We start from the raw sequence: 25,207 nt of genomic DNA, 5'->3' as shown, positions 1-25,207 counted from the left end.
TATAATGCCTCTTTGCTTTGAGAAAGTCTGCGAAAACTAGTCTGTTGGAATTAAAGCCTAGAGTACCAAGTGGAGATTACTAAGGAATCTAAGAATCACTCATGCCCAAACAGCAAGTCTACGTATATGCATGTACACTCCTGCGCTATTCTGAGGTACAGTAGGACACACCATAAGAAAACTTCCTAACCCAAAAGGGACATGACGCCACATCCCTCCGTGCAGAGTTGCAGGTCTATATGCTAGGCATAACTTCTTTGTAAACACAGTTGACTACCTACTGTTATATGTTAAGGGCATGACCCAGACTACCAAGGATATCTACATTCAGGAATATTCACATTGTTTAGATTCCTGCTTTAGGAGCAAACATCTCCTGCTTGGTCTGTAACTGAAAAAATACAAAATTATGTTGAGAAAAAATTAAACTTATCTCTTAGTACTTGAATGAGAGCCAATACACAATGGCAGTAAAATCTCACACTAGTTTTCAAACAACTATGCACACAGACAAGCATTTTTAACCTTGTCTGTCTCTACATGCATCAGAAGGATTATAATGGCCTCAAATCAGAAAGGCCTGGAGGAGATTAAAATCTGAAACTGATATAATAGAGACAGTAAGGTTTTTTAATGGCAGAAAAGCACAAGTCAGAACTAGTCAAATCTTCAGCACAAGGTCAGCAATAAATTTTTACTGCACAATTTTTCCTCCTGGTAAGCTACAAGCATGTCTTCCAGCAAGAATCTAATGTGATTAAGTATCTGTCAGTAATGGGAAAGTCCACTTGTTCAAACTTCTAATCCTTTTGTTATTTAAAAGCTGTGCTTTTAGTTTAGATTTATTCCGTTGCTTACTGTTGTAACACTTATGAGGACTACGTATGCCCATGGGGATTCATCCAACTTTTTAAGCTAGACATACCCTTCTCAGTTTATGCTATTTTTCTAGTAAACAGAACCCTTTAGCTTCTTCTAAACTCTTGATGCTGTGTAGAGATACACAGCTTCATATTACAGATAAGTCTGATCAAAAATGCTGATTGTGCACTGAAAAGCAGCAGCATACTTTTTTTATGGAGGTGACTACCCCGCCTGTCCCTCAGTATTACACCAAAAGAGCCTATTACGTGATCAGGGCAAAGAATTGTTAGTGCTCCAAGAGCAACATCAGAAAGGAATGCTTCCATTATCATTCATGAATAAGGAGGAATGATTCAAAATCAGCATAAAGGATGATCTATTTTTAGAGAAATATTTAAAGTCTTTGTGATGCATTTAAATGTTTCACCCATTGAATTAGCAACAGGAAGCACATGAGTTATTACCATCTTTCAAAAGACATTTTATCAAACAGTAGCATGGTACTTCATGCAGCTCAATTGATTTTTAAAACTCAAAAATAAGAAAGACTAAATGTATACAAAATGTGTTATTAACTGAAGTGATCTAATACTAACACACAAGAGGATGATTAAAGTACATCTAAGACTATCTATAAATAAATGTTCTGAGTTAATTTCAACATACAGAAAGCAAATGTAATATTACTTAGCATAAACCAATGATCTAACGGGTAGTTTGCTTAACTTGGCCCTGAATTATTAGACACAAGCAGTTTGAAAGTAAAACAAAATTACTGGAAATGCAAGTTTGTGCAGAATGTCACAGACTCGTACATAAAAAAAGCAAAAAGGACTTGACCATACTATGGACTTGACCATTTCATACCTGAAATGAACTCAAATAAAACAATGGTTTTATTGAGGCATTGTTAATTATCAAATGTTAAACCTATGGAGAAGAAAAGGAACCAAACGAAAAGGTAGAGCAGCAGAGTGATATTTTATGAAGACAGGAAAACACAACATTTAATTACGTCACATATCCAAGCATTACTAAGACAACTGGCAATATTTGCTAAAAACGTGAATGTGTAAATCACTGGGAATACAGGCAAACCAAAAAAGCATTAATTTCTTTCCTCAGACTCTTTAATAATTTGTTTTGGGGACAAATACGTGCTCTGCAGTTTTGAAGATTGCATGAGCCTGCTTCAAAAGATACCATGAGGGCCTAGCAAAAAGACAGAACTACAGCAGACATCAGGCACTCATTTACATTTTAATGGCTATAGCTCTTTACCTTTTGGGGACCTCAGTTTGAGATAAGAATTTAAATTTAAGAATTCATATGGCACATCAATAACTACTATTTGTAGTCTATTAATCAAGTTACAATGCAGCTTGTTCATGATGTTATAACAAAGCACCACACGCTTTCAAAAGCAAATCCAAGACAGAGCTCCAATCAAGCCTGAAAAAACTTCACAAAAGCCACAAAGACAGGGTATTTTGTAGAAGCAGTAGGGCAAGAGACATTTCTAAATCTGAAGGGAAGTATTGTTTTAGTTTGTATATCATCTGTTTACAAAATATGATAAAATGATGCATGTCTCCCACTACAATATCCTACATTTCTTAGTAAGAGTTTTACTAAGATTTCTACCAATGCAAGATTTAAGGTTAATATAACTTTCTAACTTTCTTTCACCAGTATTTAAGAATTACAGATTAAAATAACCAGGAAATAAGCAGTCTTACCTAAAAGTACAATCCCATAACAAATGACGTTTTAGTAGCTAAAAGAATCCTCCTCACACTTACAGAACTTGGGCAATATAATAGAGTGCTTACTGACTCTGAAGTCAGAGGATCTAATGTAGTTGCATACTGCATGAGTTCAAGGATTAAGGACCCTGTTTCTGTAACAGATTTACTGGGAACATGTCCACTTCTTAACTAAGAGAGTCACACAGGGAGAGGTGAGAGTTATTCTATTGATGAACAAAAAGAATGCAGAGAAATATGAAACAAATGTTCAATGAAAAAACCCAGCCTAATTCAGTTTTTGTTAAAGAAACTGGAAAGAACGTAGGAGTCTAGGCACCATGATCTCCTGTCTCATCATGAGCAGAACACGGCTGCCACTGAAGTCAACTTAAAACAAATATGCTAGATTAATCACTGACCCAGCTAATTTATTATTCTATTTCAGAGCGTTAGTTTTATGGATGTCAGCCAAAAACTGTCACATTTTCTGTTACCTGGTATAATAAGATACTGCTTCATCTATGAATCTTGTCACTTACATTTTCAGTGTTCTACTTTGATGAAGTGCTTTTAAATGCTAAATATTTAAGAACAGTTTTATACAGAACAATTTCAAAATATATGTAGTATAGGAATTAATTTTTCAGTATAGCATTTATAATGGAGCAAATTAATTTTAAAGGGAAACTTAGCAGGAAAAGTACTTCAGTACTGAACTTAAAAAGACTTACAGAAATGTGGTCTGTTACCTGACTTATCACAAGAAGCTGTATTTGAAAAACATAATAGACATCCTTGGCCATATTCACAAAATAATTTAGTAGTTTGTTATGATATTACAAAGAATTACATTCAGTTTAAGATTGAGATAATCTTGAGAGGACTAGATTTTTTTCATCCTCTTGCTAAGGACTAGATTTTTTTCATCGCTTGTCACTTCTTTGCTTTCCCAGTATCTATAAATATATTTCATATGTAATGATTCTCACATTTCAGGCACACAGGTGTATTCAGCAACTATTTGTAGCTAAAAATTATATAACCAGTCATTTTGACAGAAATTTTGATACAGAAAGACCATAGAATATTGCATTTAGTAACCACAAGCAACACACAGGTTTTTCCAACTGTGTAACTTCCTTACTGTGTAACTTTTACAAACCTTTATTAATTCCACAGATTTTAATCCTTAACTATTTTAAGATGTGAATCTCATTATAAAAAAAACACTGTTCATCCTCTGGCCAAATAAAATATAATCCAGAAGTAGCCCATGACAAATCAAGTCTCTGGGAGCAAGCCAAGCAACAAAACAGTTTACACAGGTACTTAAAGGTAAAGACTTCACGGTCAGATACAGAAGTAACATACACTAATCCAAGTAATTCTAATATATACACAGTCCTGCAATCAGTGGTGCCATTTTGTGTATATTCTGCAAAAAAAACCCCAACAAAATCCTAGCAGAAGCTATCGAAAGGAATCAGTTATTTGCAATAAGACATTGTCAATGACAGGATACATAGTTCAATGAAGCTTACAAAGACAGTGCTTCAAAAGCAGCAGCACGACCTTCAGGCAACCTAACTTCCATAGCAAACATCCAAGCGACAAGTTGAAATAAACACACTTCTTGAATGTTAATGTCTTAAGATGGAGACATTAAGTACTGTTTCTGGTAGAAGTTAAAATCAAATGGAAAATCCAAGTAAAAGTGTTCTGAGATTAATACTAATGTGAGAATAAATACCAGCTGGAAAAATATATTCTACTCCTTTTTAAAATTTCTAAATATGCTCTTAAAATTTATCCCATCTTCCAACCTGTTCTAATACCCTAGCAGTAAATTTGGTCAAGATAAATTTAGATTGGGTAACTGCAGAAATTGGTGATGAAAAGGCAAAAGACATCTTTAAGTGCACTACTCAGCCCTTTTTTTTCTTCTTACTGTACCAAAGAAGAACTGGTAGTCAAAACAGAGAACCTACTGAAAAACCACTGAAATTTATTCAGTTATTTTAAAAAGCAAGCTATATGATTAATGGAATGTAAACCTTTGAGCAGGTTTAGATAACCAAGGATTGAAAGGAAAAAAATCTTTAAAAATCTTCAAGTTTTTCCTTTTGTACTGTAAGCTTCTGGACATGTTTCATGGTGTGCGCAGCACAGCAGAAGTTGAGGGCCGTTCCCTTTTAGGACCTACACATGAAGATAACTGAGGACATAATGCAGGCTGGAGTCAGGCTAACAGGCTGACCTTTTTCTTCAAACCTATAGCTCAAAAGAATACTTAACTGTTACAAATTCACAACCATAAAGAAGCTGAGTGAATGGGCAACAACAGTTGGGAATGTTTTTATGTTTGCTAAATTTGAATGCTCATGGAGAGAATATGGACTCCTGTGCTCACAAAGTTAATCTCCTCACGCCCCTGTAGTAGGACAAGGCATTTAAACAATTCTTGTTTTGGCATTTTAAACAGTGGGAAAGAGAAAATAGCTTTGCTCTGGTCTTGCAGTCAATTAACTGAACTGTGTGTGGGTAGAGGTGGCAGAAGAGGGTCTAAAGCAGCATAACTTCTGTTAATTTTAACCTGTTTTAAAGCCCTTTTTTTTTTTTTTACTTGTTTGTCAGTCAGCCTTCAAACAGGGAGGTATTAATACTGGCCATGGTAGATGGAGACGTGCTGTTTGTGCACTTTTATGTCTAAAGCTAGATTAGTCTTTCTTCTCTATGTTCAACTATGTCCAGAGTACAGTATTAGGATCTTCATTACAGGGGAAAAAAAACCCAAAACAAACAAAAAACCCTCACAAACCCAAACCCCAAAAGTACTGCTATCACCTAAGCTCTTCCCCCATTTATAAGAAAATTCCAGTTTGAAATTTCTCACAGACTTTTTCCTGCAGCTTCCTCCCACCACACACTCATAGTACTGATTTTCCTTGTACACTACTGTATTCCATTCACTTTAGTTGACTGTCATTACCCACTGACAAAACAATTATACTGCAGGATCTGTGAAAAGAAAGTAGTTCCACAAGTACACAATATAATTTCATCTATCAATTACTGGAGACCAGTTCCATGAGTCTCAGGTCAATACAACTTTCCTGATATAATATATGAAATTTATGACTACTTGTAGTACTACTTAAAAGCACATTTTGTCATTCAGCTGTGACGGTATTTCATATTTCAAAGAACAGTAGTGGTTTTACTTACCCTGGACTTGAGGGAACCTTCCCAATTTTCATCCACATACCTCTAGGACAGCTCCTGCATAAAGCTGTAATAATAAACAGAAGCTGTCAATGACATCGAGAATCTAAATTACCAGTTTACTTATAGTGTGTTATCTGTTGAACTATTTTTCTTTGAGAAGACAATATGCTATTGTGTTGATGGTAACTACAGACCAGTAAGATCCCAAATAGAACCACAATTCCAGACCTGTCTCTGATTTATGCAACAACTGACTGTTCACTCAAGATACATGATAATTTCCATTCATTATATTAAAAATGTAAAAACAGAAAAAAGATCACTTGAGATATACTGTTGCTTTAAGCAAAGCTTCATTTAAAAAAAAAATGCAATCGGACATGTTACAATGGGAATTATGGACTAGTAATAGGAAAACTATTTCTTCCTCCCCAAAGATGCCAAGAAAGTCTCATCAAGCAAGATTTTAGTTTCCGTTTTAAACCTAACTTGGACAGTGAAATACTGTTTATTATAAAGATAAGACAGTGACTTTAGACTTCTCATTTGAGCTAACTATTAGTAGTTTATTGTAGTTAATTGTGATTGCAGAAAGAGGACAGATCACATTAACAGGCCTTAGCTGAAGTAATATACACAGGCTGGGCTAACTTTGATGCTTGCACTTAGATGTCAATCACTTCTGTCAGCTATACAAGATACTCAGATTCAATGTTCTTAAAGCAAAGTATAAGTTCATTTCAATTTTATGTAGTATCTAAACAGTAATTTAAAAACCTATTGATCTTGTATACTGTCATGTTTTTAAACTTTTTTTGTTGTTTTTTTTTTTTTTTTTTTTTTTTTGCGACATGCAATTGATTCTATAGTTTGCTGAATCTTAAATATAAATTAACAACAGATTTTTCCGGCTACTAAAATAGAGCTTCATACTGTAAAGTTAGGCATTTTAATCTTACACATAGTTGTCAATACTGTATACCAAATCATGTCCTTCTAACCCTGAAACCCCACTGTTTATAGGGATGCTGACTGAAGAATAAGCTTCAGTTAAAATTTTTTAATTCATTTCATTACCTTCTACAAACAATTAAGACCTCTGCTTTCATTTTCTTTTAGACAGTGCTTTCATAACAAATATGCAAGTCAGGACATGGAAAAATATAACCTTCCTGAAACAAAGTAAATTCACATTTCACTTAGAATATGAACTGTGAAAACATGTAATTAAAAATAAGCTTTCACTATGAAATTTACTGAGTACTAACCCCTCTGAAAAAGGAGTGACAAGTCATAAAAGCAAACCACACACAACACGACAGAAGTCTCAAAGACAATTTTATTAACACTTATCTACTCGTCACCTATCTACATAGGCATTATGGACAGCCAGGAATACATCTTAATTTCAGAATATGAATCTTCTGAATTCACGTCCAACTCAATATTTGCCTAAATACTATGAATTAGAACATAAGAAATACTCTAATCATTTGCAGGGAAATTACAACTTTCCTGACGTGAACTAATCAGTAATCATTACTTCCACAGGAAAGAGAACTAAAAATGTTACGTTGCATTATCTGTTCAGAACAGCATCTCAGAAATGTGCTTAACTATATTTACATTTTCAACTAGACATTAGATTTAAGATAAAAACTAAGATTTGACTGTTAAAACCCAGAACTGCTATGAAACAATAGTCTAGAGATTAAAAATACCAGATTTTTTAAAGCTTTTTTTCACCGCCCAAATAAAGATTTTAATTAAAAAAGGCACTGATAAACAGCTCAGATACTAGCTTGCATAATTAAATTTCCTCTGGACTTACAACATAAAATAATTACAAAGATGGAGGAAACATGGAATACTGAGATTATAAACTTCAGTTACCTTGTCTCTATTCATTATTCTTTAAAAAAACATTCAATGACAATTATATCAGTAATCCTAGATTTAGATATTAGTTTGCACACTCGCTAATACACTGAACATTTATACTGGTTCTCTGATACTGACAGTTATCCGCATTTTTCTATCAAGAACTTAGTATAAAGAAGCAGACAAAGGAATAAATAGCCTTTTTCTATCTAATTAACTAATTATTTTATATCTGTGTATAAAGAACTAAGCATGCCCAAACTTAGGACAACAGTGAAATAAGCATTTTTCAATTCTCATTACTGCAAATAATTCTTACAGTTTATTTCTCCCTTTCACACAAGGACTTCTACGGAACAAAATCACTGTAGTAATCTAAAGTACGAAAGACATCTTGTTACTACAAACTACTCCAAATTTGTAACTCCTAGCCAATATCTGATAGAAGTAAAGCTTAACAAAGAAAACAGCTCAATCGTTGATGCCTATATTTTGAGCTTATAACTCCACGGTAATTGAAGGCCAACTGTGCTGGTACAAAAAAGTTCAGATTCATGCTGGGACAAACAGCTGCTCTCTAGATGGCTAGACAAGAAAAAAAGAAAAATCAATTGGCTTCATTTATAACTCTAAACAAAGGTGTCTTTTGCAAGAAACACAGGTTTATTTCCATCGCTTAGCCCACAACAAAAGCATACTTGTTAATATCTACTGCTGCTACCATCCCATCATGTCCAGAGCAGATGTCCTCCAAACTTCCTTGTGAAGGCATTTACTGTGTTCAAGTATTACTAAGAATGACATGTATCACTCAGTGTGGAGGCATACAAACATGACGAGTCAGTTCATTACACAATACTTAACTCATAAGTTAGTTCATTTTAACATAATGCTTCACTTGTTTTAGTGCTCATGAAAGTGAGTTTAGTACTACAAGCAATGAAATAAAGACTCTCTAAACTATTACTAGTGTCCATTTTAACATCCAAAACAAGTGCTGTTATGATTTCAGGGCTGATTCATGTCTGCATCTATAAAAATAACTTAGCTTTTTTTAAAGCCTTCTAACAGTATGCTTTCTAAGGCTACTGTGACAAAATCTGAACTTTTCCCTCCTCTTTTATAAAGAATCAACTTGAGCTAAATTTCATTCAAAAGCTTTTTGTAAGCACGTGAATGTCTTGTAACAGTTCACACTGATGTAATGAAGACGGCTCTTTACAACTGAGAGGAGGAAAACCACACTATCAGTCATGTCTGCTTTAATGATGAAGGAAAGTGGTAATTAGAATAAACCACCATTTACATAAGAATAGTGTTAGATAAAAATAGGTATTGTAAAAATAATTGTTCCAGCAATTAAAAACAAGGAACCTTAACAGGTGAAAGAAAACATTTCACCTGTTATCAGGAAGGGAATTGAAGTAATTTCTGCAAGACAGAATTCCAGCAGTGCTTCATTTATAAATAGATACAGTATTGTTATCACACTTATTCATGGTGAAAAATCCAGAAAAAAAAGTTACATTCCCGCTATGAAGCTGCTATATAACTGTTAGTGTTTACAACCAAACAGGAATTCAGATCAAACCGAACTGGAAAAATGGTACTTATCAGATTGCTCCTTGATCACAATAAAATGGTGTTAGATCAAAGGTGACAAAAACAGTTTTGTAAAATACAATAAATTATCCCTAATTTTACTTCTATAGGACCTATACTCTGCACACTGGTTTCTTCTAACTACTGACTAAGCCTGACCCTGCACAGGTTACAAGTGTCACTCAAACTGGATTTGTACAGCTGTTTGCAATCAGCTGGAAAAAATTATAGTACCATCATGTCTCAAAACACACAATGAAACAGGCTGTTAAAATAAAGCCACACAATGGTAAATAGCTATCTTATGGTACCTGGATTCTCTCCAATATCTGCATCTTTTCCTCTCCTACTATCAGTTTAAAAAACAAAGTTAAGCTCTGAGAACAAGCAGTAAAACACAACTTACAACTAGTGTTAAAACTCCGGAATTTTCACTTGCCTCAGATACAAGACAATCTTCCACTAAATATTTACCAACAAGTAATCTCTTTCCAATGCAAACAATTTTTGTTTTTATCAAATTCACTGTAATTTTGATTTCATATTACTATATAAGCAGAACTTTCAAAGAAACCTCCTCATGCCCTATTAACTTATACTATTGTTTTACTTCAAAGCAAAGTCAGGAAAAATATGGATATTATTATTCTTATTGGCCAAAGTTGCTTGGTATGTGCAAACTGGTATTGTTTTAAAATAGAGTGCATGATCTCTTTTTTGAAAGGCATGCAAATCAATTTTTACTGTGTCCCACACACCTCAGAAGCAAAACAACAAGTTAATAATCGATATTTGTTCTTCTGAGAAATGAAGTCACAAAGAAAAGAGATTTTGGTGCAAGTTTCTTCTGCTCTTTCCTAAACTCATATAACTACCAATTAATTTGTTACTTTTACTAGAAAACTAGATTAGTTAAAATAAAGGAATATACACTGAGATATAAACTATAAAATATTTTCTCTTCTTCGGGGTAGAGAATGCAAGGTATTTGTATTGACAGTTAGAAGTATTCAAAGTCACTCTAGTTTTCCCCTTCCTCGGAGACAGAAAATGAGCAAGAATCTGTGGGTTAACAGAGAGCCATCAGAAAGCCTCACTGCCAGGAACATTATGAATTACTGTTCTGTAATGCAGAAAGCCAATAAAGTCATTGCTACGTAGACACATCATTCAGAACTGATGTCACCAGTAAATTTAGCAACAAAGAAACTGCTCCCATTCAAACTCATTATCCTGTGAAGGGAAATGCCTAACTCTAAGAGTTTGGAAACAAAGAATCAAACAGTCAAAAACCAGTTATTTGAATTAGTGCTATTCCTGTGATTAGTGCTATGTATTGCAGGCAAATTCCTCTGAACAAAGTTGAAGCAGAATCTAAGCTCTCATTTATTTGCAGGGAAGGAAATTCCAACTGAATATAAGGGTGAAAGAAAGTCACAATGAGGGTGTTTAAGCACTGAAATAATTTACTAAGAAAGGCTGTAGAATCTGTATCCTTGGAAATCTTCAGAACTTTGAGTTCTGCTTTGAGTAGGAGATTCAACTTTTTTTATTCTGCGTGTACATAACAGTTGTGCATTACTATTACAATCTTCAACATACAGAAAATGTGTGATCCATCCAAGTGTTTTATTTTGAGTGTTAAACAATCTCCTCCTTGCAATATTATGTAAATATTTTTGCTCTTTAAATCCAACAACCACCAAAAAGCCCCAAAACAACTTCCCCTCCTGGCAGACTATTTTTTTGTTAACTTTGCTCTCTGAAATGGTTTGGCATAAGGTCATGTGAGCAAGAAATCTGGAACAAGGGTGAGAGAAAATGCAGAAGGTGAGCAACCATCAACTTTAGACCTCTGGAGCTGTAGCATGGATTAGGTGGTATGAATGCCTTGTTTGAGTGTGGGTGGGGGGCAGAGTGGAATAGAGAAGGGTGGCGGAAAAAGGGCTCCTATATACAGGCTCTCACTTGGACCTAGAGAACAGAATTATGCCAGCTAAAAAGTAGACAAAGTTAACAGTTTAAGTTCCAATTTTAGAATATACTGTCTGATTAACTTTGCTATCTAACCATCTACTTACCTCTAGAAGTAAAATCCCTGAATTTCTCTTTTATTCTACAGAATCTGTGCTTTTATTAAAAAAGAAAGCATCTTAGAATTGCAAAGAAAACATTGATAATGGAACTCGTCAACTATTTGACTTTGCGCATTTAAGTAATTAGGAGACTTTGTCCTTTTTGAAGTTGTTTCAACAAATGTAGAGTCAAATGCCAGTATTTTATCCAGATGAAGGAGGTCAGACAATTAGCTAAACATATTCCATTCACCACAGATGCACATCAACACCTTTAACTCACATTTAGCAAATCCACATTTATAATTTCCCTAACCTTTTCTTTTTCACTGATAAGACTAGAAAGAGGTCTTCCATAGGTAAGGCTTGCCCTACTACAGACAGATAATGTATTTTATCTTAGTTTATCTGACAGAGATGAACCTTTGGTGAATCTGATCCAAACAAAAGATGGTAAATTTCTGTCTCAGGCATTGACTAGCTAGTTGCACCTTCCTTATCTAGGACTACTGTTTGTCAACATTAATCTTCATTGCTGATAACATCATGTACAGAAGGAAGGGAAAGAGTGTACATGGTAAAGTTCTTGAGAAGGACATCCACTTCAGCACATTTTCAGTACAAAGAATGGCTGTGCATAATATTCTGAAGTGACACTACTCTGACAAGAGACTTTCTCAATTAGAGAGAACACAATCATCTCAATTCCTCAGCTTCCCTATCAATATTTCCCATAAAATTTTTCCTCTGTGAACTGTATGAGACACTTCTTAGTTAAAAGCAAACTTTGAAGGGAGATCATTTGACATATTAGCCTTAGTTAGAGAGTTCTGATTATTTACTTGAGTGTTAAATAAAACATGCTGTCATTGAATTATGCTATTTTAAAAAGTCACACTTGGCAAAAACAACAAACACGAACCATTTTTATGTAGCATGTTAGAAGTAAGGAGTACAGCTACGTAAAAGCACAATTTGATTTTTACGAAGCAGACAAAGGATTTTATAGAACACATCAAAAGACAGAGAAAGTTGGGTTTTTTGAGAAAGAGCTACAAGTAAACTAAAATTCCAATTCATTTATATAGGTATTGATATGACTTACAGTTACATTACACCACTGAGATGTCAATGAATTCTAAGCAGTTCTCTTATTTTTACCCATTGAGTTAAAAACCAAGAGATGAGACCCCTTCATCAGAACTATTCATATTAAGAGCCTCTGGCACAACAAGCAGGCAGCCAACAGTAATTTTTTTGAGCGTAGCACTTTAATTAGTGAAATGAAAAGAAAAAACCCTGACAAATGAAACTAAATTGGGTCACACGAGTGTAGCCTAAAGCATTAAAAGCATTTCAAGTTATTCTAGTTTCAGTAATTATTGTGAGGTTTGTAAACTATTTTTAGTTTAAAAAAGTCTGAACAAATGTCACCTTATTCCTCCTTGTAATTCATAACAGCACATTTAAAAGGTCTGTACATGTAAAAAGGTGGAGTTTTAAGAGAGCTTTCAATTTGATTTTTTTATTAAAAGTAGCACACAGTCATAATTGCAGTGGACATGTTTATTACTAATATTACACTAAATATTTATTGCATTTCCAGGAGGGGTCTAACAGTAAATCTCCTCAAAGAACTGGTTTTAAGTTATGGTCAAACTACATCATAAGGAGAATATAAGTATGATCCATTAGAATTAAAATAACCCATTCTGAGGAACAGTTTCTGCATACATGCTCACCTCCTACCCTATAATGTTTGACGGTCTGATTGACAATTTTGTTGTGACTGACAGATAAGGTAGACTACAGAAAACTGAATTTGTATAGGCATATTTTTTACCTTTCAGTGAAATTGAGTAATCTTTTCTTCAGAATAGACCAAGCTGACATTAGCAGCTACTTATGACATGGGCTAAATAGGTATAATTCACTCTTCTTTTGTATATCGTCCCTCACCTCTGCATTTTTCGCCCACAAAAGCCTCTCTTAAATTGTGTGATACTATGCAGAAACAGGTGGCGGAGGTGGAAGAAGGGGTCAGAGCCCAGACTTCACTTTCAACAGACTAGAATTTCTGTGGTTTTGCAGTGTTGAAACAGGCTGAATCATTCATGTCTTAAAATGCCTTCCTACAAACTCAAGTACTGAGGACTTGCAAGGAAAAGAATCTCAGCTTGATGCAGTCAAAACATGATACTATCTTCCTGCCGAAATGTCGAAGTACCTGGTTAAGTGCAGCACCAGTTACAATGTAACAACTAGGGAACAGGCCTGCAACATGCCTAGCTGCCACATGTTTTGATCAATCCAACTGCAATGAAGACCTGCTTACCCAACTGGCCAGTGGAAACCCATAATAAAACTCTAGGAAAGGTTCCTCTGCTGTGCTTTGACTTTTCTCACCATTTTCCAGCGTGTTTTAGTATGCATTCTTAGGATTTTTTCCCTAGTTGGTTCTCCGTTTTCAGCATTTTTCAAAACATAGAGAAAAAACCCAATACTTAAAGGTCACTTAAATACCACTATTTTCTAAGTCTCATCCATTCTGTTTGTCTACAGCTAATGGGGTTATGTCCATAGACTTGCATTAACTTTCAAACAGCAGTCATAAATACTGAAAATCATTTTAGGTTCAGGTAGGATGTAAAATGAGGATCTGAATGTAAAGCAACCTTAAGATGGGCTTTAAGATTTTTTGGAAAAAGTAATAGCCAAAGCTATTTAAGCTGCCCACATTTATTTCAGGTTAATATTTCACAATACTTTCATGTCAAAATGAAAGGAAACTTTCATATTCACTGGTGTGGGAAGAACGTCAAGTTGGAAACCTCCCCTCTTACAGCACAATAATCCATTTCAAGTTTCTGAAATATTTTAGTTATTGTTATATCTAGTACAAGTTTGGTGAAAAATACTCTTAAATCTCTCATTGTCTTAGCAACGCAGAGGACAGATATTCCAATAAATTATTAAACCATGCTTTGACAGCTTACCTTATTTTGACAACCCTGAATATGTGCACAGGAAAGTTGCTAAAAATCTCAGGATTTTACATGGTTTTGCTTAAATTCGTAGGGTGGAGCAGTTATTAGCAATCTCTATGTAAGTTTAAAAGTATGCATATAGACTTCTGTATCATTATGTTTGCCTTGTTTTACAGTAGAATCAAACTATTTAGAAATAGTGTATGATAGACATGTGTGATGCTACCCATGACAACTTGCCATCTAAACCATCCATTTTCATGTCTCAAACTTCCTGGCCAACTTTTGCTTACACCTGATGTCACATTATCTAACTCACCAAACACCGTAACGTTACAACATGACAAACACTTGACAAGAGAAATTTAAAATGCTGAAGTTCAACACATCTTAGTGAGCAAAATATATTTCAAAGCTCTGTTTAGAAATACTGATGACTTTTAAGGGTTGTAGCAATCCTGCACAGTGCAACTGTGAAATTTAATGTATTGCAAATTTCATCACGGAGTTGATTCTTAAAATCAATTTGGATTTTGACACGCATATATTGTTGAGATAAATCTAAGATTATAATACACAATTAATGGAATATGCTTATAGCTGTGTCTGAAATGATCATACAGCATAAGTGAAGCTGCAGATGGAGTGCGGCTATTTTCAGCTACTGCAAAATATGGACAATCTCTCCTGCTACTACAATTTCACGCACAGTTAGCTTCACCTCCATTTCATCCTTCTACGTTTTACACACCAGCAGTACTCTGCATCTGACAGACTGAGGCTTAAAACTTGCAGCTGTCTAAAGCAATACTGTTTAAGATAGCTTCTGAATTAGTCTGAAAGTCAATACAAAATCTCTAGAAGAGGTGAAAATAACCAAAATAATTTTTTAATTTTACACAGTACAATTATTAAGTAATTAAAATATTTCACTGAACAGGTGTCAGCAGAAGTTAAGAGCAAGGCAAATACTGGGTATAACAGTACCTCACAGCTATTTTCCGCAATGTCAATTCACAGAATACTGGACCAGTAACAAGACCAGGATTAATAAACATCTTTCAAGGATATCAAACAGTTGAAATCTGTAAACATCTCATTTGAGGTTGCACTGATGCTATGCAGCACGAAGTATTTTTAGGACTGGGCATATTTCACAGATCATTTGTGAAAAGTAGCAGTGAATGATACATACAAATTCTCAGATACACATGCTATCCCCTTACCTTTAATTTTAAATTCTCATTTAAAACTCAGGTGCAAGTCATGCAATAAACTAACTCTTGCTTTCTCCATTTCTAACACTTGCCACATACTTACAAGGAGAATTAACTTAAAATCCTGAAGTCTGTCCTGGAATTCTAATAGTTTGCAAGTCTTTTTGTAGCACAGACTACCAACATGCTGTGTCACATGATGGGAACAAATATCTGCTCACATAACGAACAAGCTAGGTCATGTACTGGAATCATGGTTCAGAAAAAAAAAAAAAGATTCATGTACTTTGAGGATGTTCAAGCATGTAGTCATAGCATTAGCAAAACCCAGAGCACCACTGTTCTGGAACTCAGCAACATATAAGGCTGCTAATCAGCAAGTCAGACATCTTACTGATGCAGGTCAGATCCAGGTTTTTAGAGTAAGATTAAAAAACTCTTCAAGCAAGAGGGTAGGAAAAAAAAACTTTTAAGACTTTCAACATCCATTCACTCTCAACTATCAAATTTTCATTAGAAAGAAGATTTCTATGGTAACCTGAAAAAAACTAGGGAAAGGGAAAAAAATATAGCAAAAGGCAGCATTCAGATTTTTAATTCTGTACACATATCATGAAAATACTTCTTTAGCAAGAAGCTACTATAAATTAGATTATTAATTTTTATGTAAGCGTAAAATCTTAAACTCAATTACAGACACCTATTACAACCAGCACTATGTTAAAACACAAGTCAATCCAAAATGTCATGATTCTGAATACAATCTGTTCAGATAATATTCATGGTCATTTCTCCCAACACTAATTTTCCCCTGGCTAGTCTTCAAGGGAAGTTACTTAGTACAAGGTTCAAAAAAAAAAAGTTAGCAAATCCAAAATATACATTTTCAAGCAGTGGTAGCAGTATAAAACATTTCCACCTTCTGAAACAGCATTCAAAAGAACATTAGAAACGATGCTATAATTTAACACTCAGCCATATAACCATAATGTTAGAAGAATCCAATATTTCTATTCACACACACAGTACAGAAAGCTTGCATTCGAACTTGGATATGAAAATGCAGGAAAATAGTATCATAATCACTCCTACAATCCAAGCTGATACTTAACATGCTAGCTCCAAATCTCAAGTATCATTTGCATTAAATTTCTTCAAAAATGTCACAGAAGTAAGAAAAGATAAAACAATAATCAAGATGTACATAGAATTGTGCTATAGCAGCAAATTGTTCATATTTAATACAAAGCACAAGCAGAAAATGAAAAACCAACACAAATAGATTAAAAAAACCCCAACTTCTAATATAGTCTCTTGGTTCCTACGAATATAAAACATTCTGGTTCACTGTGAAGGGATTTGTCAAACAACCTTGAGATCCCGTCCAGCCATATGCTATTGGTTCTACTACATTCAGCATGACTAAAATAGAAAAAGTTTTGAGACTAAAAATATTTACAATGTAAGGCCCTGACCACAAAATGGCATTTGATTAGTCTTACACAAAAACTGTGATTATCCACACAGTGAAATCTACGTCTGATTCAGGATAATTAGAAAGATATCTATTGATTTAAGTTCTGTTGTTTGATCCAACTTTCATTAATACAATGTTTACAACACAAACTAAGTTACATCCTTGAGTAAATTACTGATAAATTGATAAAGACAGATTTTTTTTTTCCTCAGAAGTCACATTGACAGAAACGCAACATAACTCCTCTAGTTTATTTTCCCAACAAATCACAATAGAAATTATCCTGCTCTACAAGTTCTTGTGCTACATCTTATGCATGCTGAGGCAAAACTGTAAGAATATTACCTGAACAAATAAAAGCACCTGCTCCTTATGTGGGGACTGGAAGCCTTGCTGCTGCCGCCACAACTGTTACTGGTTGTGGTACACAACCACAGCATAGCTGGAGACTCTCTCCTATTTTTCCATTCCCTTTTAGTACATTTCATTAGATTTTATTCTGAAACTTTTCAGCTTTTTTGTGTGTGTATGTATATGTTCAGATATGTACATACCTTTATAAAGAACTGGAGCATTTTCCAGAGACAGACTTTCCTTTATAAGACCCATATATCTAGCAAAGAAAAAGTCTTAGATATCTAAGTCCCATAAGGATTGTACTGAAATATTACTGCAAGCATTCTTTTGTCAATATATGAAACAGCACAATTTACAGTCTTACCTGTTATCTTAATAGTCTTTCAATATTAAGGAACTACTAATCATTAATTCTCTGCAAATCTCAACACTTGCTTCTTGATACTTAATATATTGTACCTAACACTGTAATCAGTGATTTTGTTAAAAATTATAAGCAGACTTTTTTTTTTAATATTATGCTGAATTTAATTGACAGGAGAAACCTGCTAGATTTCCTCATTAATTTCATGTTGTCTGTTATTTAGCTATCTCCTAGCTATTAAAAATAATTTCGGCATCTCTTCTTGAAATCTCTACTTCCCTGATAATTGATTGGTCTTCAACGTATTCTACAATACTCTTAAATTACAACATATTTGAAAGCATGTATTCTTTTCAAGAGCTCTGTAAAAATTCTTCCTTGCTGACGTATCTTAAGCAAGACAGATATTTATTTACTACAGGTAAAGGAAAGGTTTTGCCTTAGCCTAACTGATTGAAGCACAGCATGGGCTCTGAGCAAGATCATTCCCAACATTTCTAGATGTTAGAACCTAGCTGTTCTCACTGCTGCAGAATGGAGTTGACTAGCCCTGCTTCTGTCAGGTTTGTGCCACTTCAGGAGTTGACCTGATGGGTGCACCAGCCTTTTGTTCTTAGGGACTGAACTGAACTATCCTGGATGTTACACTATGGGTCAATGACCAAGCAATAGCTGCGACCAAGAACACCAGTCTCCTTCGCATCTTTTTTTGCCCTCTTCAAATCCCATACATCTTTCAATTTCCCATTAGTCACTTCACAGTAGTGAAGAGCTGTCACAGAACTAACGATTCCTCTGCTCATACAGGGATGTTATTTTAGAGCAGTGTGGCGAGCCTGCGGATCTAGACCCTATGTATATGGGACTATCAAGAAACGTTGCATCTTCCTCTTGAGATTATAATCCAGATTCTCATATATTTTTAAAATGAAAAGTTTCATAAGCATAACATAATGTCTTAAATTATTCCACAAAGGATTTGGTCCAAAACCCACCTTTCTAGTTTCCAGCTGAGCTTCTTCTTGGCAGCATTGCCTGCAGAACGGATCCAACTGATTCAGACTGAACTGTCCAAGAAGGTTGCAAGAACTGCATAGCAAGTTACTTGAGAAGCCCAGCTCTCTGCAAGCTTCTGATGACAACTGTGCTCCATATACACTTATCTGAAAATCAATACAATGTTATATTTTAGTATTAAATTAGTTGTTTAAAAAAGGAAGATTTTAAATGCTTTAATGATTAGGAAGAACAACTAAGTCTCTTGTGACTGTTTTGGTCACAAGATGGTCCGCCCATAAGTACAAAACACCACCTTATTTTGAAGAATGGTCTTAAACTAACAGTGAATTCTAGACAGTCATAATATGTATATTTCAAGGTATCAGACCTGCCAAAATTCATTTATACACACTCCTGACAACTCTACTGTTTTCCTATTGCTAGCTCCAAATTAAGAAAAAAAACCATAATGAATCAGCTGAAGTGTACATGGCTACAGCTCTCTAAAGCCTGCTCTTTCAAAACAATTTCAGTAAATTTCATATCACTGAAAACACACTTGGAAAATAAGTGTAACATCTAATCTTGGGAAAAGCACAACCAGGGAGTGATGAAATGGACCAAACTGCTCAACAAGGCATACAAGTAGGATTTTAATTTCATGTTTGCATTAATGTTACCAAAAAAAAAAAAATTGCATTCTAAAAGTGGAAGTGTATATAACCTGAAATTCTGATTTACTAGCAAAATAGGCAACTCAATTACATGGCTTCTATGAAAAATACCAGTTCTGTTTTTAATGAGCAGCCAAAACAATTTTACCAACTATCCCAGCATTTAAATGATATTTGGGTTTTGTTTTCACATTCCCACTTCTCTACACAGGGATTTTCACACCCTAGCTTAAAACCTTTCCTTCCAGCTGTATGCTGGGGGGGAGAAAGTGAGAGAGGAAATTAAGACAGTTTTCCCAGATGCTTCTCAGTCTGGGTGAAAGACCTTGGGCAAAACCCACAACATCTAACACACCAACAAAACAATCAGCAAGCACCTCTGTGTTCAGTGAAGAGTGAGATGATGCCAGCAAACTGGACTGGATGATAACAGAGCAAGAGTCAGAAGAATTATGCTGGGACAAACAGAAAAATACAGAAAGAAAACTAAGTTTGTCCTTCAGCAAATCAGACTTCTCTTCACATTCACCCATCATTTAATATATACAGCATACCCAAGTAAGATAGAGACAAACCTATTTCCTCCCCTGAAGTGGCCAACCTATAGCCAAAGACATGTCTCTGATGTGACAGATAGGAAATGTTATGGATTAGGAATTAGTAGAAAATATATCAGGTGCCTCATTATTCTGTTTCTCTGTATCTGCTAAAAAAGTTAAAGCATGAACAGAAAAGTATAATATATAAAAAATTATTTTGAAATTACTATTCTGTCAGGCAGAAAGCTATTTTTCTTCTTCCTACAGAACACTGCTAAAGTAATTTCTATATGACAGCAGGCAAGCAAAAAATGGGACCCTATTCTACTGAAATAATCTATTATTTATCCTTTCTGAGGGATACTGGCAAGAAGAAATAACACCACCACAGTAGTATAGAAAATCTAAGGAGAATGCCAAACACTGCCAAAGCTACATTTTAATTAATGTTCACTTATTAAATGACTGATGATGACAGTAGCTAAAACAGTTCTCTTGCACCTTGCTGCTTGCCATCCACCCCTTTTATGCTTTACTATCATCTTTTGCTCACTTTTGAGTCCATTCACTTGGGAGCAAAAATGGTATTACTGGCATTGTCATTTTGCTTCCACCAGCAATGCTCCTCACATCTTTCCCCAGCACAGCTCTAGAGCATCTGCATATATAAGGCCAATACTCTCCTGTTTTTGGGGAGACACCAACCAAAAAAACAAACAGTGTATGAAAGCAAGTAAAGTCTCCATTACAAGAGAATTCCTCAGTGAAGAAGTTCTAGTTACACAGCAAGCTCAAAACAGCTTGAGAATAAAACCATAGGGAGGGTGGGTGGAAGAGAAACTGGCTCTCCCTAGGATTTTTCCTCAATTTTTAGCACCATAACTATTGTACTATCCTGAAACAATAAGTGTACTAATTATAATAAATGTCTCTACTTAGAATTAGAAAAAAACCCTCACATTTCAGAAACTAATTTCCCATCAGAACAAGATAATTTCAGCTACTTAGCCAGTGATGCACCTCATTTCAGCAGCACGCTCTCCTTTAAAGCTTTGACTACAAATACACATTACACGACTGCTTTGCTTTCACATTCAATAATATATTAAAGCAAATGCAGCATCGATACAAATTGCTTTAGGAAGTACTTAATAGTTATTAGAGTGAAACATTTGAACAGGTCTTTTGTATAATCTCTTGCCTTTAGAGCTCAGGTGGGTCAGAACTTTAGGGGCATCGGGTGCACTAAAATAAGAGAAACGGGACCTGGCTGGAAAACCTCGAGGGACAGCCTTTCACAGGACAACCTTCAGTAAGAAATCCAAAGCCACCTAGCTTCACTTTCCAAACCCATTTTTAACTTTGTTACCAAGGATAACCCGGGTCATGAAGTTTATAACAACACACAAATCTCATTAAAAATGGGCTAGGAAGCCTGTAAGTTTATTTAAAGAGTCTCTGCAACACCCACACCGATGGCCACGTTTTCCGAGCTAACAGGGCAAAGCGGGGCCGAGGCGAGGGACAAGGCGGAGGGGTGTTTAGGCTTCAAAACGCGTCTCTCGCAGCCTGGAGGAGTAGAGGCACCGGCAGCAGGAGGAGAGAAGGCAGAAGCAGAGAACAGCCTCCGACAAAGACAGCAAAAGAGGCGGCCGCGGAGGCAGGAGAAGGACGAAGCACGGGACGACGCCTCGGGCAGGGGATGGGCAGGGCAAGGCCCGCTGCCTCCGCCTCCCACTATGGGACACGTCTCACTCCCGCCCCACCCCCCCTTACACCCTCTCTCTGTCTCTCAGGAAATCGCAGCCGCACTCAGCCCCGAGCGCGAATAAACCGGAACGGCCTCTCACCGCCTGCAGCCCCACTAACAACCAGAACCAGCAACGCCCCAGGGCCGTTAGCTCGGCAGCCGCCGCCATCTTGGTGCCGGAACGCTCCTGCCAGCGTCGCCGGGAGGCCGCTGAAGGGCCCCACCCATCGCGGATGCCCGACACACTGCCTGATGCGGGAGAGGGCAGACTTCCTCCCAACCCCCAAGCAGAAACAGGTGATTCAGAACCTCTGCGGGAAGCCTAGAGCAAAGCTATTTTAGTCTGTTCGTAGTAGCGCTTCATAGCAAGGCTAGGGAAGATGCCGTTCACCCGCCCTAGTCAGGCACTGCCGAAACAACGCCGAGTAAAGCCCCCTCTCGTTCCGGAAAGCTGCTGCCAACCGGCATATTAGGCCCCTAGACCCGGCGATTGACAGCCGGTCTGAGCAATGCTATTGTGCCTTTGCCAAGTGCCGCGTTGCTTGTGCCCAATGAGAGTGGACAGATGGGCGGGACTTCAAGAAGGACCCCCCCAATCACGAAGGGTCGCATGGAGGCGGGACATCGCCTCTGTCCGGCAGCTCAGCGCGGAGGGGGGAGGGAGGAGTCAACGTCCTGTGGGCGGGGCGTCGCCTGAGCGAGGCCAATGCAGTTGCGGGAGAGGCGGGGTGGCAGTAGCACCGCCCAATGGCGGAGGGCGCGGGGGCGGGTCCCGCCGCCGGGAATCGGCGGCGGCGGCGGCGGCGTGGGGCGGGCGGGCGTTCGGTTGCTGAGCAGCGCACGCAGGCGGGGGAGGGGCGCGCTGGTGGCCGCCGCGCGGCGGAGGGGGCCGGGCGGGCAGTCCGCGCCCGCGGGGCGATGTGAGAGCGGCGGCGGGCCCTGAGCCGCGCTCCCTTCGCCTCCCCTCGCTCGCGCCGTCCCTGCGGCGGCGGCTCCCGCCGGCCTCCGCGGCCGGGCCCCGCGTTATGTCGTGATCCCGGGCGGGCGGCGCTGCTGCTGCTGCTCATGGGGCTGCTCAGGATTATGCTGCCGCCCAAGTTGCAGCTGCTGGCGGTGCTGGTCTTCGGGGTGGCCGTGCTCTTCCTGGAGAACCAGATCCAGAAGCTGGAGGAGTCCCGCGGCAAGCTGGGTGAGCGGCGGCGGGGCGCGGCCGGGGGCCTGGGGCCGAACGGGGGCCGGGCCGGGTGGGCGGCGGGCCGGGGCAGGGCGCGGGGAGGCAGGGGAGACGGCAGCGCGGGCAGCCGGACCGGCGGCGGGAGCGCGAAGGGGTGGCAGCCGGGCTCAGCCCGCCGCGGTGTGCCGCCTGGCCGGGGGTGGGGGGACGCGCGCCGCTGGCTACTTTTCCCGTACGGCTCCGTGTGTTTGCACGCCCGAAACGGTGAAGGACCTGATCGATACGGTCTGGGGACTCTGCGGAAGGGGCTGTCAACCCCAGAGGCAGCAGCCTTGGCCTTTGAGTTCATTTGTGTGTGTGTTTTGCGAGATCATGAGACCTAGGAGAGGTCGGTGTCGGAAGATAAATGTTTCTGTAGTGTGTCTAAATGGGTTTTCTTAAAAGAGCAGCGGTGTTCAGCGCTATTAGGAGCAGTGGCTGGCCTGCGTGCGCCTCTGACAGGCACCTGGGGGGAGAAGAGAAGCAGCCGTGGTGCCGAAAGTCAGTCTAGTTCTGCTGCCTGCTGCTGCAACGAATTAGCATCTTCTTCGCATTTAATTTCTACTTCAGACGTTTTACTAACGCTTGGCATTGTAAAGGAAAGCACAGTGTAAAAAAAAAAAAAGCTGGAGACATTGTTCTTAATGACAAATGGGCAATTTGTTTTACTCTCATTGAACGTAAGATGTTATTTTCTGCAGTTTGCTGAGTGTAGTTAGTGATCTCCTAGACTGTCACTGAGCTGTAGTTAAACAGAATAATGATGAACTTGAAGACTCTTGTGCAAGATTTCTTTTGCTTTTCCTGCCTTAAAAAGACCACTTTAGAGTAATGTCTGCCTGGTAGGTAACATCTTATTACTTTGTCTGTCATACGTAAAGCTGCAGAACTTGTATAGATTTTACATTACCTAATTAGGGGTCTCAGGGATGTGAAAAAATACCATTCTGAACCTAGTTTGTGGTGCCTGGGAGTTGTAAAAACAGAGCACTGACAATCCTGGCGTATACAAGTGCAGGGGCTCGTTTACAAACATTGTTGATTTGTTTTCTCATATTATTTGACTGTACTAAGATATCTAGACTATGAACACTTCCAGATTGTAGGAAGAAAAGTGCACATGTTATGTTCCTACTGGTGTTAAAACTAGAAGTGGACTTCGAGTGACATGGGAAGTTTAACAGTGAGCTTCTAACAGAGCCAGATTCAGCATGACTTAATGTTGAGCTGTATGAATGCCATTGGGATTTTACTTTGCAACATTTCTTTTCCACTTTGCTTTCTCTGAACTAGATATTAGAGATGAGGACCCTGGAAATGGCAGTGGTTGACTGCTTGGGTTACAGGATGCTCTTACTCTGCTTATTTTTCCACTGAAAGTTTGTGCCAATTATAATCGAGGCAGAATTTTTGCAGGGTCTCAATAACTATAAACAAAAATTTGAAGAAGAAAATGAATGAAATTGGAGGATAATTCAAGCAGGTGTTAACATAGTGCTCAAGATTCAGTGGAATTTTGTATCCATCTGTTTTAAACTGGTCGGTACCTGTGGCTTCAGTGCCTCTGTTCCTGACAGTGTATGTTACTTTAGGGAAGTCTACCTCCTGGCATGGAAAGATTAACATAATGCATGTGAGAATAAAGAATTTTGCTGGTAAAGCTTCCTCTTCCTCTTTAATATATATGCAATGGGCATGATTAAGTTACATATTTAGAGGATTAAAATATACAGCTCATACTGGTTTGGGACAAGAATCTAATTACTATGTTCTGCTGATTTTATTTCTTAAGGAGAAGGGAAAACTATTATAAAGTTTATTAAAAGTATGATGGAAAGATTTGCTTTGTGAGCAACTTACTAGTGATTCTTTAAAACCTGTATAAGGAGGGGAAAAAGGGCTTTCTGCAACAGCTTTGAACTCGGGTTCTGTTTTTTAATGTGAGAGTATGCTTTGTTAAAAAGCTTCTAGCTATCTGAATGTCTCCCTTTTTACGTGTTTGGTATGTATTTTATGACTACCAAATGTTAAGATTTCATTACAGAAAAATTTTTACTGTCATGGTTGGTGATACTTCTACTGAGCTGTAATATGGAGAATGGCTTTCTCCGAATCAAAGTAATTAGTTGGCCTAATGCACTTGAATTCCAATCTTTCTCCCTGCCCCCCAAAAGAATGAGGTGTGTGTGTGCAAAGAGGCAGTGATGCTATGATTTGATGATAACGACAAAGTAG

General features: G+C 37.6%; 2 protein-coding genes across 2 annotated transcripts in view; one reads left to right on the top strand and one right to left on the bottom strand.

Moving 5' to 3' along the window:
- SELENOF (selenoprotein F) overlaps positions 1–22,018 on the bottom strand; it is a 28,802-nt gene extending 6,784 nt beyond the window's left edge. Inside the window, exons 1-3 of the mRNA XM_075508455.1 lie at positions 21,860–22,018; positions 18,793–18,960; positions 5,838–5,901 (exon numbers count right to left, since the gene is read on the bottom strand). Of these exons, the coding sequence (XP_075364570.1) occupies positions 5,838–5,901; positions 18,793–18,960; positions 21,860–21,928 (301 nt within the window). The 5' untranslated portion in view covers positions 21,929–22,018. The remainder of the gene's footprint in view (positions 1–5,837; positions 5,902–18,792; positions 18,961–21,859) is intronic.
- Positions 22,019–22,594: 576 nt separating this feature from the next.
- The window catches only part of HS2ST1 (heparan sulfate 2-O-sulfotransferase 1), an 83,432-nt gene continuing 80,819 nt past the window's right edge, over positions 22,595–25,207 (top strand). The window contains exon 1 of the mRNA XM_075508453.1: positions 22,595–22,948. Within this exon, the coding sequence (XP_075364568.1) occupies positions 22,825–22,948 (124 nt within the window). The 5' untranslated portion in view covers positions 22,595–22,824. The remainder of the gene's footprint in view (positions 22,949–25,207) is intronic.

The sequence above is a fragment of the Mycteria americana genome, chromosome 7, assembly GCF_035582795.1.
Source record: "Mycteria americana isolate JAX WOST 10 ecotype Jacksonville Zoo and Gardens chromosome 7, USCA_MyAme_1.0, whole genome shotgun sequence".
NCBI lineage: Eukaryota > Metazoa > Chordata > Aves > Ciconiiformes > Ciconiidae > Mycteria > Mycteria americana.
This window is presented reverse-complemented; position numbering and strand designations above follow the sequence as displayed.